Source organism: Apodemus sylvaticus, chromosome 13, assembly GCF_947179515.1.
Source record: "Apodemus sylvaticus chromosome 13, mApoSyl1.1, whole genome shotgun sequence".
In the NCBI taxonomy this organism is placed as follows: domain Eukaryota; kingdom Metazoa; phylum Chordata; class Mammalia; order Rodentia; family Muridae; genus Apodemus; species Apodemus sylvaticus.
This window is the reverse complement of record NC_067484.1, coordinates 2456886-2475996: the sequence shown is the minus strand read 5'-3', so window position 1 is coordinate 2475996 and position 19111 is coordinate 2456886. Positions and strand designations below refer to the sequence as shown.

The 19111-nt window shown below is 36.2% G+C and overlaps 1 protein-coding gene across 1 annotated transcript; it reads right to left on the bottom strand.

The window, feature by feature from the left end:
* Nucleotides 1-15479: 15479 nt before the first annotated feature.
* LOC127664127 (PRAME family member 18-like) lies at nt 15480-16579 on the bottom strand. Its single transcript, XM_052155998.1, has 3 exons — nt 16293-16579; nt 15530-15880; nt 15480-15483 (listed from the first exon to the last, which is right to left on the bottom strand). The coding sequence occupies exons 1-3, from the start codon at nt 16577-16579 to the stop codon at nt 15480-15482; spliced, it is 642 nt and encodes a 213-aa protein (XP_052011958.1).
* Nucleotides 16580-19111: the final 2532 nt, after the last annotated feature.

The following is a 19111-nucleotide window of genomic DNA, read 5'->3' as shown; positions in this document are numbered from 1 at the left end:
ATTGGCTTGATTTGGCATTGACAGTTATTCACTGTAAAGGCATATACCTTTACAGTTTGTCTTGAGGATATATTATGTTTACATCCCTGTGTCAAACTAAGGCAGAAGGGATCCCTATCATCTGTGTCTTTCAATAAAGAATATATTAATGAAATATAGTGCACATTATGTAGAAATTACCTACAGGGCACAAGGTGTCTATTGATTTGGACTCATTGGTAACCCATAAGTGCATCAGAGGACTGAAAATAAATACAACTATAATTTAGTAGTCTTCTAATTCAGTAAAATGCTTAGAAATCTAGTGGTGTAGCACATTCAGAGACATTAATTCCAAGGTGAAAGATAAGTCATTGCACTGGGCCACTCCCACCACAAAGAAAGAAGCACAACATTTAGTGTGCCTGTCAGGACCCTGGAGACAGCACACACCTCACTTGGATTTGTTACCCCAGCCAGTATACCAAGTAGCCCCGAAAGCTGCTAGCATTCTGTTGAGGGCTTAAAACAGGAAAAGGTTCTGAAAAGAACCAGGGTGCTGTGCAGGATGCTCTACCAGTTTCACGGTCAGATAAGAGTGTTGTTTGGAGCCTTTGGCAGGCCCTTATTGTGAACCATAGGTTTTGAAATTTGGACCAATGAATGCTCTACTGTCATCACCTCAATCCCACCATTTCCCCTTTTAAAGGCAGGTCTTGCCCTGCTATTCCATGTTAGTGGAAATTGAGCATGTTGAGCCAGGGGAATGTTAGGGAGCCCCAAGAAAACACACATATGATCCAATCAGATGCAACTCAAAGCAGGGTTTTTATAACTCTGCTCAGTTATAACTCAGGCCCTCTTCCCCAATGCATCACCATTGTGCATGTTGGTTTTGATGATGGGGGTGTCCCCAATGTCTATAGGGGCAAGGCTTTATGGTAAGCATCAAGTAGGGAGTACATGTGCAAGCATATAATTGGAAAGCTACTGTGACTTTTAAAATAATTGCCTGGTGCTGGAGGTCACATCATAAATTTGACTTCTGCTCCCATCTAAATAGATGGCCATTAGGCAATGGTTGGGCCTGTAACCTGGGGATGCATGTTTGTTGTGGGGAATACCCTGAGACACTGGTCTTGCTGAAGGTATAATCTGGAAACTTTGGTCTTGTTGGTGATTAACCTAGAGACTGGATTTAGGCTCAGGCTTTGTTGGGGTCAACTTGAAAACTAGTGCTAGGTATCAGCCTGTGAGTTTTCCTGAGTTCAAAGTTATGTGTGGTTCTCTAAAATGGAGTTTGACATGAAACATTTTGGCATTTTAGTGAGGAATGGCAAAGGAGATGCTTTAGCTTCTGTAGGCCAAGATCTGGTACCTACTTACATAAACTCAGTTGACAATAGTTCCCTGTTATCTGTAATTTTACAGCACCAGTCTAGAGACACACAGGTCTCCTGTCCCACCTATTGACTGTCTGATTCACTGTCAGTCTCGGGAATTGGATTTTTTTCTAGGAAATTCCACAAAAAGAGATCACTGAAAGAAATACTTTTAAAGATAAAGATATTTATAAATTAGCATATTTTGTCTGTATAAAAATTCTAATATGTATATGTCATATCTTAAAGAACAGATATATTTTTCTTGTATGAGTGAGGATTATGTCCAATATGAATAATATCTCCTGATCTAGCAGTTGTAAGCTCTTTAAAATTAATTTAGAACCTTAAGGGATTCAGACTCTGTTAGGTACTAGAATTTGGATAGCAATCAATGAAGTAACCTTTGGACCAGAATTGTATGTTTACATATATCATGTCCTTAAAGGTCCTTAAATTTTTAGCGTAACCTTATGTTACCTATTGCAAAGAAAGACTCAGACCCATATTATTATTTTATATTTCTTTTACCTATGTGGATTTATTGATTAAATATATTTTCATCTTTTCATGTAAATTTTGAAGTTTAATGTCATAAGGAACAAAACGAAATAGTGCCACATTAGGAGGTTTAACTTAATTGTAATCCATTTGATATTATGTACATTATATTAAATACAAACCATGATCTCATGTTTATAATCTATACATAAGTAATAAAAGGGCATATTTTAGTAAGCCATGTATTTGTGTTTATTGCTTGTTGGAATTCACTTTCCAAAAAATTTCACATGAATTCCTTTAGCAAACATATTATTAGGGCAGAAAGTAAACCAGACATATGTGGAGCAGAAGAGTCCTGAAGGGCAATTTATCTGAGAGGAAAATTAGCTGCAGAAATAGCTGCCAGTGACATCCAGCACAGGGTAGCACAAATGTTCACTGCTGACACCAGTCTGTCTGTCTGTAGGCAACTAATTCTTTGATTATCAGTTGGGTTCTGTGAATATCAAAGTTTCTACTTCTTTGTTAGTATCCAACTGAAAGTCTAAAACAACCTAGAGCTGGAAAAAGTATCCAGTCTCCGATTCTGACAGTTGTCTGGCTGCATTAGTGATATGTCTTACACCCAATCTGCTGTTTCAGAAAGCTCAGGGCATCATTCTCTGGGATAAGGTTGTCAGAGGAGGTCTGAGAATGTAAGGTCTCATAAGAATATTTTTCTCCGTGTTACTATAGTCTGAAAGCCACTAGACCTAGAAAAACCAACAGGGAGTAAAAGGTTGAAATAAGATAAACTGAGAAATATTTCCTACCTGATTCTTTATGGTCTCCTTATGTCCCCAGGTTACACCACCATGGCCAGTAAGAGGAAAATATAAAAAACTATATAAAATGAAATAAAAAACAAAAATAAAAAATATAAAAATTCACAATATACTAGCTTTGGACTAGCCAGCTCCTGTCTTTGGGGATGGACAAACAAATGTAGTAGAATCCTCACCATTCAGGAATTATGTTAAGCAGGAAAGTCCATTAACTTCACAGTGGCACAATTGCCACTCCTGGGAAGCCAGGCTCACAGATGCCTACTCACGGAATTTTCACATCACCTTTCCATGACTCACTGAGCCTTTCCCAGGACCACATCTTCCTCACTGGTTTACAGTGAGATGGAAATCCAGCTTCCTTTGGCCTCTCTCTCATTTCTCTAAGCTCCCCATTCTCACTCTCAAGTACACTCCTCCTCCATCTTGCAGGCATAAATATGGGTGAACTCTCTAGGGACTAATTGAAAGCCCTGAGAGCAGTGGGTGTTGTGACATCACTAGAGACATCACAGGGGATGCCCAGAGCTCTCCCGGATTCACTAGACTGTTCAGAGAAGGGGTTGTTTATGTCATGGGGAACAGGATTTTTCTTCCTGTTAATGCTCTTCCTCTACTGAACAGAAGCTGAGGTGCCCATCCCGGGAGACTCTCCTGGGACACAAATGTTGATCACCTCCATTTCAAAAGCCAGAGGTCTCAGCCACTGAGATTTCTCAGTGTCAGAACAATGGGAAAGTGCTGTGCTTTATTTCTAAATGTGTTAGCAGTGGAGACCTGGGTCAGGATGGAGAGAAGAGCCTGCCCATCAAGTTGGCAGCAGAAGACTTGAGATGTCTACTTTCTTCCTAGGCTTTGGCTGCACGAACTTGTTAGAAGGCAGTTCCAGGGTCACCTCCAGCATGTGGAGATTCAGGACGGGAGGGACTTTCTCAGGAAGGTCTTGCTTGGAGATGATGGCTGCAGACAGGGATCAGGAAAACAAGATGACTCAGATATGACACTGTGACTGAGAGATGAAAACAAAGGGTATAGTGCATTCTCTGTATTACCTGCTCTGTCAGTCAGGCTGTGAGAGACTCATCTCACCAGACACTCCCCAACAGTTGTGTGTCCAAATTTGTCAACAAATGTCAAATTATACATGTTCTGAATAGCTCTTGTCTGTCTCTTTGCCTTAGAAATATGTACAAAAATGTTTTAAAATTGGATATTTTCATGGAAAATAATACAGATAAAATGATAGACATATTAAACATGTCTAAACTAATTGAAGTGTTAAGTAGAAATATTTTCTGATAAAAGTGTAGACTTTCATCAAAAGTATTTCTGATGAAATTGAAGAAATATATAGAAACATGTGTTAAAATTGAAGATATTCCTGGAAAATTATTATACAGATAACATGGGGGATATAGGAAACATTTCTAAACTAAATAAAGAGGTAAGTAGAAACATTTTCTTTTAAAATTGAATATTTATATGGAAAATATTTCAGAAAATATTGAAGAAACATAGAAAAATGTGTTAAAATAGAAGAATTTGTTGGTAAATAGAAAACATATAAAATATATCTTAATTAATTGACCAAGCACACATAAGCACATAGAATCATATTGTAATGAAATTGAAGATTTTGATGGAAAATATATGAAAAAATGTAGAAATATATAGAAATATGTGAAAATTAAATATTTCATGGAATATAATACAGAAAAAATGTTAGAGAAAATTAAATATTTCTAAAATTACTGAAGTCTAAGAAGAAACACTTTCTGATTAAATATAAGATTTACATGGATACTGGTTTTGAACAAATTGAGGAAATATATAGAAAAACATGTTAAAATTCAAAAAATTGGAAAATAATAAAGGTAAAATAGTAAACATAGAAAATATATCTTTACTAATTGACAAAGCAGATAGAAAATATTGCTGATAAAATTGTAGATTTTGAAGAAATGTATTACTGATATAATTGAAGAAATATAAAGTAAAATATTTAGAATATTTTCATGGAAAATGATACTGATAAAATTGTTGACATAAAAATTGTAAAATAATTAAAAAGGAAGTAGAAATATTTTCTGGCAAAATTGAAAATTTATAAGGAAGTATTTTTGACAAAATTGAAGAAATATATAGAAAGTGTTAAATAGAAGAAATAGTTAGAAAATAATACAAATTAAAAGCAAATATTGAAGAATTTACTTTTACTAAACGATCAAGGATAGAAAAATTTTCTGATGACTTTGAAGGTTTTGATAGAAAATGTGTCTGATAAAATGAAAGAACTCTAGAAAAAAGTGTTAAAATAGATTTTCATAGAAAATAATACAGATAAAATGGTAGAAATAGAAAACAAATTTTGGCCGGAGAGATGGCTTAGTGGTTAAGAGCACTGACTTCTTTTCCAAAGGTCTTGAGTTCAAATCCCAGCAGACACATGGTGGCTCACAACCATCTGTAACAAGATCTGACACCCTCTTCTGGAGTGTCTTAAGACAGCTACAGTGTACTTACATATAATAATAAATAAATCGTAAAAAAAGAAAAATTTAAATTAATTAAAGAGTAAATTAGAGTCATTTTCTGATGAAATTGAAGATTTTGATGGGAAGTATTTCCAATAAATTTGAAGGAAATATATATAAAAACAGGAGAGTATTGAAAATTTTTCAAGGAAAATTATACAGATAATATGGTAGACATATTAATCATTCTTAAACTAATTGAAATGGTAAATAGAAACATTTTCTGATAAATTTAAAGATTTTCATGGAAAATATTGATAAAATTAAAGAAAGTTATAGAAATAAGCATTAAAATTATAGACAACAATTGTTGGAGAACAATAATCATAAAATATTAAAAATACAAAATATAATTTCTAATTGACCAAGCATATAGAAAAAATTAATATTTAGATTTTAATGAAAAATATTTCTTTTAAATAAATTTTATTAGAAATATATTATATTTTAAATGATTTCCCCTTTCCTGGTTCCTCATCCCTGAAAATTCTATAAGCCATCTTTCCTCCCCCAGTTCTCCATCAACCCTCTCCTGCTTCCCTGTCCTGTTATTCCCCCATACTACAGCATTGAGCCTTTCCAGGACCAGGGGCCTCTCCTTCCTTTGATTTCCAACATCTGAAGAAATCTAGAAAAAAGTGTTAAAATAGAATATTTTCATGGAAAATAAAACAGTTAAAATGATAAACAGAAAATATTTCAAAAATAATTTAAAAGTTTAGTAGAAGTACTTTGAGATAAAATTGAAGATTTTGATGGAAAATATTTTTTGATAAATATGAGAAGTGTTAAGATTGAATATTTTCATGGAAAATAATACAAATAAGATTATAGACAGACAACTTTTCTAAATTAATTAAAGAATTTAGTAGAAATATTTAATGAAAAAGTGAAGAATTTGATTGAAAATCTTTCTGATAAATTTGAAAAGTGTTAAGATTGAAGAAATTCATGGAAAATAATACAGAAAAATTATTTATATATTAATCATTTATATATTAATCATTTATATATTAATCATTTATATATTAATCATTTATTAACTACAGTGGTAAGTAGAAATATTTTCTGATATAATTTAAGATATTCATGGAAAATATTGATAAAATTGAAAAAAATATATGGAAAAAGTGTTAAAATTGTAGAATTTCTTGGTAAACAATAATGGTGAAATAATAAACATACAAAATATACCTTTACAAATTGAAAAAGCAAGTACAAGAAATATTTTAATAATATTGAAGATTTTCGTGAGACATATTTCTGTTAAAATTGAAAAACTATAGAAAAATGTATTAAAATTGAAGATATTCATGGAAAATAATACAGATAAAAAGGTACACATAGAAAACATTTCTAAACTATTTAAATAATTAAATAGAAACTTTTTTTTATAAAATGGAAGATTTACATAGAATGTATTTCTGATAAAATTGAGGAAATATATACAAAAATGTCTTAAATAGAAGATTTTCATTGATAATAATACACATAAAATGGTAGACGTATTAAGCATTTCTAAAATAAGAAGTGGTCAGTAGAAACATTGCTTGATAAGATTGAAGAAATACATAGGAAAAGATGTAAAATTGAAGAATTTTTTTGTAAAATAATACTGGTGAAATAGTAAACCTACAAAATATATCCTTACTAATTGACCAAGCACGAAGAAACAATTTCTAATAAAAGTGAAGTTACTGATGGAAAATATTTCTGATAAAACTGAAGAAGTATATAAGAAAAGTGTTCAAATTAGAGATTGTCATGGAAGATAATACAGATAAAATGGTAAATATATTATATATTTCTAAACTTAATGAGGTGGTATCTAGGAACATTTTCTGATAAATTGAAGATGTTCATCTAAAATATTTTTTGAGCTGGATGGTGGTGGCGCACGCCTGTAATCCCAGCACTCTGGGAGGCAGAGGCAGGCAGATTTCTGAGTTTGAAGCCAGCCTGGTCTACAGAGTGAGTTCCAGGACAGCCAGGGCTACACAGAGAAACCCTGTCTCAAAAAAACTAAAATCCTAAATGATGAAACTGAAGTAATATGTAGACAAATGTATTAAAGTTGAATAATTTAGTAGAAAATAATCATGATAAAATGCTAAACATAGAAAATATGTCTTTATTAATTGACCAAGTGCATAGAAAATTTGGTAAAATTTGAGATTTTGATGGAATATACTAATAAAATTGAAGAAATATATAGAAAAATGTGCTAAAATAATAGCATTTCTTGGAAAATAATAATGGTAAAAGCTAAAAACATCAAATTTATCTATACTAAATGGCCAAGCACAAAGCATACTTTTCTGATAAAATTGAAGTTTTTGATGGAAAATATATCTTTTTTATATTATATATATATATATATATATACATGTGTATGTATGTATATATATATATATATATATATATATATATTCTATATTCATTGTTTACATTCCAAATGATTTCCCCTTTCCCAGTTCTGCCCTCCCCATAAGTCCCATAACCGCCCTTCCCTCTGCCCATTCCCCAATCAACCCCCTCCCACTCCTCTGTCCTGGTAATCCCCTACAATGCTGCATCAAACCTTTACAGGACGAAGACCCTCTCCTTCCTTCCTCTTGGGAGTCATTTGATAAGTTAATTGTGTCTTGGTATCCTAACTATAAGCCTTGAAATGCCCAACTTTAATTCTAACCCTGCTTACTGTTGGGATATTTCTTAATTATACATTTTGAAGTAGGAAACCCGTTCTTAATCTTGATCCTTTGAGTTTTTCAGATCCACCTTTAACCGTGATGATCATGCTCACACTGCTGCTGTACCTTGGTGAGATATGATAGGGGGGAGTGGACACATATGTCTGTATTAGAACCTACTCAACAGCCAGGTTTATTTTCACATGGAAACCCTAGGGATTCCCCTCTGTCTTTCTATGTGAAAATGGTGTGAATAAAGTAAAGAACACAGAGGTTCCCAAAGGATGCATGTTCTTTTCCCCTTCTCCTTCATTTTATCCTCCCTACCTCTCAAAGCCCTCCTGCAGATGCAGTCACAGGGCGGCTGGAACTTAACCCTGTTCATCTCCCAGCTCCCAGCTGTGTCTTCCATTATTTAAGATCCAATTGTTCTTGAGAGAGGGGCGTGACTCACTCATGAAAGGAAAAATGCAGCTTTGACCTTTATGCACAGGCCTGCTCAGAAAACCACATCCTTGTTGCACAACAAATAGGGAGGGCAGGGCTCTTGTGGATGATTTTGATGCTAAATTCAGTCCGAGTTATAAGAAGTCATTCAGCTTCTCTGTGTAAAAGACAGTTCCACACTGTTAATTAATGACACAATTTTAAAATCTGGGCCTTTCTATTTCGCGGAAATGTTAGGACAAAACAAAACAAAAACTTAACGTCATCTATGTGTAACCTAGAATACAAACTCAGAGCAGTCTGAGGGTCAACAGAGCTGATGAAAACATAAAGGAAGATTGGAATGAGGCCGTATGATTACATTGTCCCCACAGACGCAGACTTTTATACAAGTCTCACCTTAGCAGCAATTAAATTGACCCAGCATATGTGGCTACTTAGGAAGAATTGCACTGTTGTGATTGTGTTACATTAAAGTCACCTTGCAGACCGAGAGCAGCTGAGGGAGGTTTTCTGAGTCCAGTAGTATTTAAATGAAATTTTCATCCATTCAAACAATGCCTGCTGAGCTTCTAGCACAACCCAGCACTGTGAAAGAAAAGGCTGCTGGGTAAAAAGCACGGGCCTTGCCTCACTTTTTTTTCTTTTTCTTTTCCTTTTTAAAAAATTTTTGTTTTATTCACATGTCAAATAGGATCCCCTTTCCAAGTAAGTTACCCCCTGAAAATTCCCTATCCCATCCACATTTCCCGACTCAACCCCGGCCCACGCCCCAATTTCCTGACTTGCATTGCCCTATTCTGGGGGAATTGAGCCTTCACAGGAAGAATGGCCTCTTATTGATATCTGAAACGGTCATCTTCTGGTACATATGTAGCTGGAGCTATGAGTCCCTCCATGTCATTTATTCATTATTTATTCATTTATTCATTATCTATTCATATATTCATATATTCATATATTCACATATTCATATATTCACATATTCACATATTCACATATTCATATATTCATATATTCATATATTCACATATTCACATATTCACACATTCACATATTCATGCATTTATTCATCTATTCATCTATTCATCTATTCATCTATTCATTTATTCATCTATTCATCTATTCATATATTCATCTATCCATTTATTCATTTATTCATTTATTCATTCATCCATTCACCCATTTATTCATTTATTCATTTATTCATTTATTCATTTATTCATTCGTTCATTATTTATTCATTTATTCATTTACTCATTTATTCATTCATTCATTATTTATTCATTTATTCATTTATTCATTTATTCATTTATTCATTTATTCATTTATTCATTCATTTATTCATTTATTATTTATTCATTTATTCATTCATTCGTTTATTCATTTATTCATTTATTCATATATCCATTTATTCATATATTCATATATTCATTTATTCATTTATTCATTTATTCATTTATTCATTTTTTCATTTATTCATTTATTCATTTATTCATTTATTCATGTATTCATGTATTCATGTATTCATATATTCATATATTCATATATTCATATATTCATATATTCATATATTCATATATTCATATATTCATATATTCATATATTCATGTATTCATATATTCATATATTCATATTGTGCCGGTTTATTTTTCTCTTAGAGAGTCAGCTTAGAGAAGCTGCCTGCGACAGTGGGCGGGGCTTAGCGCAACTGGCCATTACTGTGGGTGGGACTTAATGCAGCTGGGTGTTACGGTGTGTGGGGGCGGGGCTCCAGTGACTGAAAGGGAGGTGAGTGGGCGGGGATAAGCACCAGTCTAGGCAAATTCTGGGCCACTCTCAGAACCTGTCACGCCCACCGTGTCCGAACCCCGCCCATGCGACCCCAGCCCTGCCTCCTCTGTCTTCAAACCCCGCCCATCTTTGACTGAGATAAACCCAGAGCTCTCACAGCTTCTTCCCTTATAACCAAAGGACAGGCGGCCGCTGCAGGAAAATGGAGCTGTCCCGTTGAGGATGGCAGCTGCTGTCCCTGAAGAACCCCTCAGCCGGGACCTTTTTGCTGATTTTTGTCTGAGTCTGCCTGGGGCCTGATCCCAACACACAGTCTCACGACAGAACCCTGGTGACTGACGGGAGACATACATTGTGATGATTTGTTCTGTTTGTCAGAAGCAAAAACTCAGATCAACTCCAAAATTCCAGCTCCAAAGAATCTCCTGTGCAGAATAATAATAATAATTCTGCTGCAATGAACAAAGCAGAAAGTCACTGGAGAACTGAAGAACACTTTGACAACAGATATGGAGATGCAGAGTTTGGAGATTGCTTTGGTCTTATTTAGGCCCACTATTTCCTCATGCTGCCTTTAGTCATGGTGAAGTGTATACTGTGAATGTGGAGGTTTATGAATTGCTTTTATGTTTTTGAACATGATTACATGATAGGAGTAATTTCAAAAGAGTGTTTGACCTTTGGACTCTTTATATTTTTGAGACTGCTATAGACGATGGGGACTTTTGAAGTTGGAACTCATGTATTCTACAAGTTTAAGTGTGATCCCTATACACTCATGTGTTTGAGCAATCATAGGGGGGGTCAGGCAGTGGAATAAGGTAATTTAAATATGCCAAGCTAAGTGTGTGGCATTATGAGGTGTTGTGGCCTTGTTGGAGGATGAGAACCCCCATTAGGTCCCTGGAAGACAGTTTCTTCCTAGCTGCCTTTGGATAAAGATGCAGAACTCTCAGCTTCTTCTCCAGCATCATGTCTGCCTGCATGCCTGTCATTCTTCCTGCTATGAGGAAAATGGACTAAACCTTTGAAACTATAAGCCAGCCCCAATTAAATGGTTGCTTTTATAGGAGTTGCCTTGTTCATTATGACTTTTCATAGCAATGGACATGACAGGACAGAAACACCGTGAGGTCTTTTAATGTGGCCAAAACTGCACAATTCTGTAGTGTTTATTTTCATGAAAGATTGTGTGTTACAGAGAAAATTCATGACTGTGTTTAGTATAATGAAGCCTTTGTACACCTCTATAGTCTTCATCATTATAAAACTATTCATATCAGAGAGAAATTCTACAAATTTTAGCAATGTGGTTAAACCTTAATGTCATGATATTTACTGAGTTCCAACACAATTGCAACACCAGGACAATGCAAATAATAACAATCTTTTGTAGTCAAATAGTTGCTGATTAGTACATTCTAGAAAAACGTATTAAGAAGCTTATCTGAATCACCCAATTCTGTCCCCACCACGAGCCAGAATCTGATATAGATTTCATACATGAAAATCACAAACATCCATGCTAAGTTACAGCTATATTTCCCACCAATCAGGATTTTCTTCTGTTGTTACTCTATGTGAAATTATACAGAATGTGGGTTGTATGGTTTACCCTATCACAACCACTGGTTCTTTTTTAGTTAGGAACAGACATTTTATTTTGAGGGGTAAAACATGAATAACAGAAATTAGGATTAGGAACAGTCATTGTGTTTCAGGAAACAAAATAAATCATGAAAGCTTGCCAGATATTGTTAAGTATGCAGGTCCCCTATGACCTGGGACTTGAACTTAGTTTCATCTTATGATTAAATGTACTTTAGCAACAAAAAGGCAGTCCTTAGAACAAGTTTTTTTTTTTTTTGCTTGTTCCGAACATTTTTGTATCATAGACATCGTTGAATATATAACAGAACACACACTGAAGAAAAAAACTTATAATCATGTGATACAATATTTTCACAACAGTTATCTATGAATGCATAAAAAATACATCCTGGACAGAATTCTGTGAATATGCCAATTGGTAAAGAAAGCCTTTGCATGCAGCAGTAGTCAGAGAAACCATAAGAAACTTTCATAAATGTAGAGAAACCTCATAAACATTGTCAATGTGTTAAAGTTTTGTTCTTTCTAGTATCTTTATATAAGAGTAAACTCTTTAGCAGGTAATTAATCTTTTAAAGCATTTGTATATCATAGTAGTTTTTTAGAACCTTCAAGAATACCAAAAATAATTTGTAATTAAAAAGATTTTGCTAAGTTCTTAGCCAACACACCTTTATTTAGTTACACTGGGCTATTATGTAGAAAAATGTGACAAATGTCAACAATTAATTCAAATTTTCTGTTATCTCTCTATTTTATTTACTCTTGCAAATTCATTTTTGCATACAAAGGCCACTAAATTTTATTTTCATTTTTAGTTAACCATGAATCCAATTATTTTGCTGACAGTGTTCATCCACTCTAGTTTTCGTTCACTTATACAAACTATTATATCTTCTGCAAAGAAAAATAATTATAGTTCCGCCTTTGTAATTTGTATTACCTTCCTCTCCTTCAGTTTTATTGCTCTAGCTAAACTCTTACATAATATATTGAATATATAGATATAGAGAGAATGGACCACCTTGCCTAGTTTTGGAATTAGTGGAATTAATTTTAATTTCACTCCAGTTAATGTTGGCTATAGTGTAAAGTGACATTTTTATATTTAGGCATGTCCCTTGTATCTTTAATCACACGAAGAATTTTTTCATAATGTATTTATATAAGAATATAATAATCTTTTGATGTGTTTCATATTTTATTTTATTTGTTTTGTCTATTAAGTATTTTTGCATCTGTGGTTTTAGGGATAATTGGTCTCTAATTCTCTTTTATTGCTCAGTCTTTCCTGACTTGATATATGAGTAATCATGGGTTCATAAAATAAATTGGCTAATATTTCTGTTGTTTCTATATTGTTGAATACACTGAATTCTTGTCAAGTCCTCTTTGAAAGTCTGGTAGGAGTCTCCCCTAAAACTCATGGACATGGACTCATATTGGTGGCAAATTTGTAATGAATTCAGTTTTCCTAAGTGTTTATGTCTGTTTAAGTTGGTTTTCTTAGTTTCCTTTAATTTTGGTAAGTAGAATCTATTAAGGAAATTATCCATTTCTTTTTTATTTTCCAGTTTGGTGGAGTGCACGCTTTTTAATCTATGCCTTTACCACTCTCTAGATTTCTTCAATGCTTGTTATTTTGTCCCCATTTCATTTTAGGTTTCATTAATTTGGATATCTTCATATATTAATAAAGGTTCATGAATCTTGTCTAATAAAAGGCTCAAAAGACCAGCTCCATGTTTCATTCATTCTTCTTCTTCTATTTCTATTTTATTGGTTTCAGTTCCATAGCGATAATTTCTTGATTTCTCTTCCCTGTTTTCATTGCTTCCTCACTTCTTTCTGTTGTAGCCTTTGAATCGTGCTGTTAATTTACCAGCATGAAAGCTTGTTTTTTTTTCATGTAGGCATTTTGTACTGTGAACTTTCTTCTTAGCTCCACTTTCATGTTCTTTATGTTCCGTGATATTGTGCATGTTGCATATTCATTTCCATTGAACTCTAGAAAGTCTCTAATTTCTTCTTTTATTTCTATGCAAAATCATTTTATCTCATACAAATAATTTGTAGTCAGTTAGCTGTCATCCCTCATCTCTTACAACACTGAGACATCAACAGGTTTTTGGCCCACATCACGTGTTTTGTCTGATCAGAGAGTCTCATGGGTCTGTTGCAATCAAGGACATGAGGAGCCCAATTTCTAGGGGCCACCCACTGGCCTGTCTTGTTGTTCTCTGGGATGGAATTTAGTCCTTTCTCATCAGAAGACTCCTCTCCTTATAAATAATTGTCCATGCATTGCAGAAGCTCCTTCATTACAGCAGTGGAGACGTCATTCTCATAGAAATTGACAGAGGTGAGCTGTGAGCACTGGCCCAGAGCAGGCAAAAGGATTTTGAGCTGAGAGTCATTCATCCTGCAGTTCTCTAACTGCAGGGTCTGCAGAGTTTCAGAAACATTCTCTAGGAGAATTCGGAGACTCTTGGAACATGACTTGGGAAACACTACACCATCAAAGTGCAGGTGTTTCAGTTGACACAGCCTCTGACACTCTGACGTGTGCTTCAAGTCTGACTTGGAGAGTTGACAGATAATCATAGACAAGGACTCCAAGGGGCTCTTCAGGCATCTAGAGAAAGAACAAGAAAATTGTTCTGATTCATGGTGCAGGAGGACACGAGTAAGATTGATACTGACACAGAGAATCCACATATGTGGAGTCAATCTATGCTTATGTTGAAGGTCCACCCTGGGGAAACAGCATGATGGTGTCTCCTCATAGCATTGTTTACTGAAGCATATTACATTCAGGTAGGGTGGGATCAGACCACATGTCTGCAACAACCCTTTCTCACTCTGTCAGAGAACTAGAGTTTGCACCATCACACTAGGAGAGCACACCTAGAAAGAACTAGCACAGAAGGGTTCTGGCAATATCTTGGCCTATGTCCTGCAGACTTTATCCATGTCCCGGCTATCTCCACAATCTTTATCCCTAATCACAGTGTTTCACCCTTGACACTGATGACCCCCACCACAGTGTCACAGATTTCCCGTCTACTTAGTCATAAGTTGTGTTCAAATCTTTATGGAGAAGTAGAGGCTGACTGACTCCAATAGAGGAACAAACTGGTTCCTGTTCTCACATATATTTGCAGACTGTAGTTGTGGAGCCTCCCCATATCTGGCCCCTCTGATCTGTCCTGTTACCTTGAATCAGTTTTGCCTGTATCCCAAAGGGTAATATGAAAAGTACACTTACAGCATCTGACCCACACAATGGACATGCGTACAAGACAGCTTTCTCAATATCCCCTACCCCAGCCCATACTATTCCACATGAGTAGGGACCGAATCATGTGTGCTCCATTAAGAAGGAAACAATCCACACATTGATAGTGTAATAAGTGCATCACTGTAACATCTTCTATGACTGTCACACCTGAGATGCCCACAAATGATTGAAGTAAAGGGAAAGGTTGTTGCTATAACAGAAACAGATCACTATCCTTCCTTACCTGAACAACAGTTTCATGTTGTCACTGGAAAAGTAGCCACCATTCATGGAGAGGTGTTGGAGATAGTTGAGTTTGGAGAACTGAGAAAGGAGTTTGGCAGCACAGTTCTTTACATCTGCAAAATGAAGCACACCACTAAGTGAGATCCTCAATCTTATTTCCCTTAGATGGAATTTGCGAAGATTTCTCATCTGGCCAAAGCAAGGTGCAAAGCAGCCTAGAAAGGATAGGACCTGCTTTGCGTATATTTCCAATTCCTCCATATAGTTTGGCTGAAAAATATTCAAGATCTCCCTGATAATCTCCACTGGGAAGTGACAAATCTTCATCTTCAGACAGCATAGCCTCAAAGAGTGTTTTCTCTGCTGGGCCCATTGTAGTAAGCATGTTTGATGTTGTTGCAGACAGAAGCCAAGGCTCAGGTCAGTGACCACCTTCAAACGCTGCCTCAGTGCATATCTAGGAATGTGCTTTGCAACTTGTTTCTCATTCCCAGTCTTTGCTGAGCAGACTTCATCCTTTTTTCCAGCCCATACATCCCAAAAATCCTGGTGCACATCTCTCAAGTCCAGGACTTGAAGCTTCCTGCTTCTGTGAAAGATAAAGGCAAAGTTTCATAATGTAAAATGAACCAACATGGAGTTAGCCAGGATCCCACATGTCTAAGATCAGCTCCATCACAGTACATCACACCAGGCAGGCAAGGAAACTGCATGAGATGCATCTGGAGACGTGACCCTCTTGACTTGTGACTCTTCCCTATCTAGTGCCTGTAGGAAAGGCACAGAAAGGCTCATCCTAACATGGCTCCTTGTACCCTGAGCTGTCCTGACCTATGAATATCATTTAGATCCGCTTTCAAATTGAATAGTATTTCCACATATCCCCATGTCAATGGCATCATTATCCCCTGTGCTGTTTCCCCCATTCTTCCTGCCCTAATGTGTGTCTTACCACTATCCCTATGATTCCCCTTCTAGTCTCCTTGGGCCTTGCTTACCTGGGACTAGCATTCTGTGTCTGCAGGATATCTATGCCATCCAGCACAGCTTGCAAGACCTCCACATCAGGGGTTTTCATCAGGGCCCCCACAGAGAGGCAGGGAAAGGGCCAGGCTGCCACCATTGCCTTCAATATCTCTGTGTGTCTGCCATTGAAAGCCTCTAGGAAGAGTGGTGGGAAAAGCACTGTGGGCAAGTAGTCCAGATCGGAGGAGTTTATGGCATCTTTCCTCAGCAACCCATCCAGTGCCAGCTTCTGGAGTGTGGGAGGGTTGTAGGTGCTCATCCTGCTAGATATTCAGTCGGAATTAACCTGGTGAAGCATTTAGGAGACATTATTTCAGGCTAAGTTTTGATAAGTCCTATTTCTCACATATTTCATGAACCAGAAGGCCAGAGCCCATTCTCTGGCAATAATGGAGAACACAGTCTGCCAAATTTTACAATCCTGTGGTCTCCAAGCCACAAGTTCATCACTCTCAGCATGTGGATTCTCTTTTAAGCACCCTCAGTTGAAAAAGTTAACCACTGTTGCATGGGATATCAACCCGTGCTCCTCTTAATCTCATGCCTAGTATAAGGCAAAGATTCAGACTGGTCAAAGTCTTGTTTCAGGAAAAAGGACACTGAACATCTTTGCAGGCCCTGAAAAAAATATACTGCTTATGTCACAGATGCAACCAGGCTTATTGTCCTTGCAACAGATTGATCCCTCCAGGGAAGGGCTAAGGAGATACTATGAGATGCCTGTATGTATGTATCACTTAACTCTTTGAAGGCCAGGATGAGAAATCTGGGCTATATTATATTGTTTGGGGAAATGAGGTAAAATTCATATCCCCCTGGATATACAATCAGACCACATCTAAAATATAAAACCTATGCCAGGTGGTTCTGGCACACACCTTTAATCCCAGTACTTGGAGGCAGAGGCAGGCAGATATCTGAGTTAGAGGCCAGCCAGGGCTACACAGAGAAACCCTGTCTCAACAAGACAAAACAAATAAATATAAATAAATAAATAAATAAATAAATAAATAAATAAATAAAGAAGTAAATAAAAATACATAAATACATAAAATGCAAAAGCTAAGTAAAACCTGCAACTTTCCCCAGACATTTGAAAAGCCATGCTACTGAATGAGAGCACCTGCTCATGTGAGTCTTAGAGGAGAAGCCAAGTTTATATAGGCTACAGGGAGGGGAGTTTCCCATGACAAGTTAGAGTCCAGACAAAGAAAGAGATGAGACAATATACCTATCAGTACTTCAAAATGTTTGTTTATACTTTAAATTATGTTATTGCCACACAGTGAGAACTTGTCCAACAACATCAAATTCCAAACACAAAACAGTGGTACCTTTCTTGAAGAAAACAGTAGAAACCTCAGTTCATCAAATGGACCTTTAGAACCTATTTAACCAGTGACCCTAGACAGGCTCAGAGTTAAAAGTACTAGTTCCAAACTCGAAGACCACAGTTGTATTTCTAGATCCCAGGAAGATAACACATCTGAAAGGTTTTCTCCCACCTCTACACGTGCACCATGACAAATGGCCCAATCACCAGTAACTAGAAATCAAAACTTGCTGGGAATTTGGTACCTGCCTTTAATCCTAGAACTTGTGAGGCAGAGGCAGGCAAATCTCTATGAAATATGGATCCTCTGTGTATTATCTTGGGTTCTCTAGAGTCAGAGAATGTATGGGCAGACTCTATATAGTTAGAAAATTTGGCGATGACTTATAGTCTGTAATCCAACTCCCCCAAAATGGGCAGCAGCAGCTGTGGATGGAAGTCCAAGGATCTAGCAGTTGCTCAGTCCCACGAGGCAAGCAGGCAAGGAAGAGTGAGTAAATCTTCCTTCTTCCAATGTCCTTATATATCTGAAGTAGAGGGTATAGCCCGGATTAAAGGCTGTAGGTCTCCAACCGAGTGTGTGGACAAGATTAAAGGCATGTGGGTCTCCTGCAGCCGGTGTGGCTTAGATTAAAGGTGTGTGCCTCTATGCCTTTAATCCCAGATGATCTTGAACTGGGAGATCTACTTGTCTTAATCTTCTGGAATTCATAGCCTGGACACGCCTTCATTCAAGGGGTTCTGCATCTGTAAACTGGCTCAAGTCTGTAAATGGATTCACTGGCTGAGGTTGCCTTTTGCCATGATCAAATGCAGCCTTTCTATTATTTGTCTGAGGATTTTTCTGCTTATACAGATCAAACAGATATGCAGTAGGTTTCCTATGTATTTCATCCCTGGAAACACCATGATTGATTAGCCAGCACCAAAGGTTCAAACGACTTATATCATTATAAATTGCACCTCTCTGCCCATTATGGGGTATGTTATTATAAACATTGTTTTGTTTACACTGTCCATTATAATAACTACGATCACCTTGTCTCTGGCAATTCAATGCTGCCACCTGGCCCTTGTTAACTCGGGGCCCATCGAATTTAATTCATCTAGTTGAGCAGCATTCTGTGGCAATGAAAACAGCATCTTCACCAGTGCATCAGCATGTTGCTGGTGGCTAGACTTATATCTATTCCAAAATAATTAGCAAAGTTAATCAGGTGTTTTTGTATTGACACAGAATCAGTATTAAATTATAAAATCAGAAAGTGAACTGATACATCTAGAAGGGAATACAGTTTGAGATTGGTATTTTGTTTTTGTAGTTGTTAATTAGTTGATGTTAGATGGAGATCACTCATTGGATTATCAGCATGAGTTACCACTGCTATCCTTCCAGAGATGGATAAAGTGTGACTTTCAAGCTAAAAATAATTCTTAGATGTGAGACTATTTCTGCTT

Excerpts from the sequence above, each read along its gene's own strand:
- LOC127664127 (XM_052155998.1), bottom strand. The coding sequence starts at position 16,579 with ATGAGCACCTACAACCCTCCCACACTCCAGAAGCTGGCACTGGATGGG. Across the intron at positions 15,881-16,292 it reads ACACAGAATGCTAGTCCCAG|CAGGAAGCTTCAAGTCCTGG; the intron begins GTAAGCAAGGCC and ends CTTTCACAGAAG.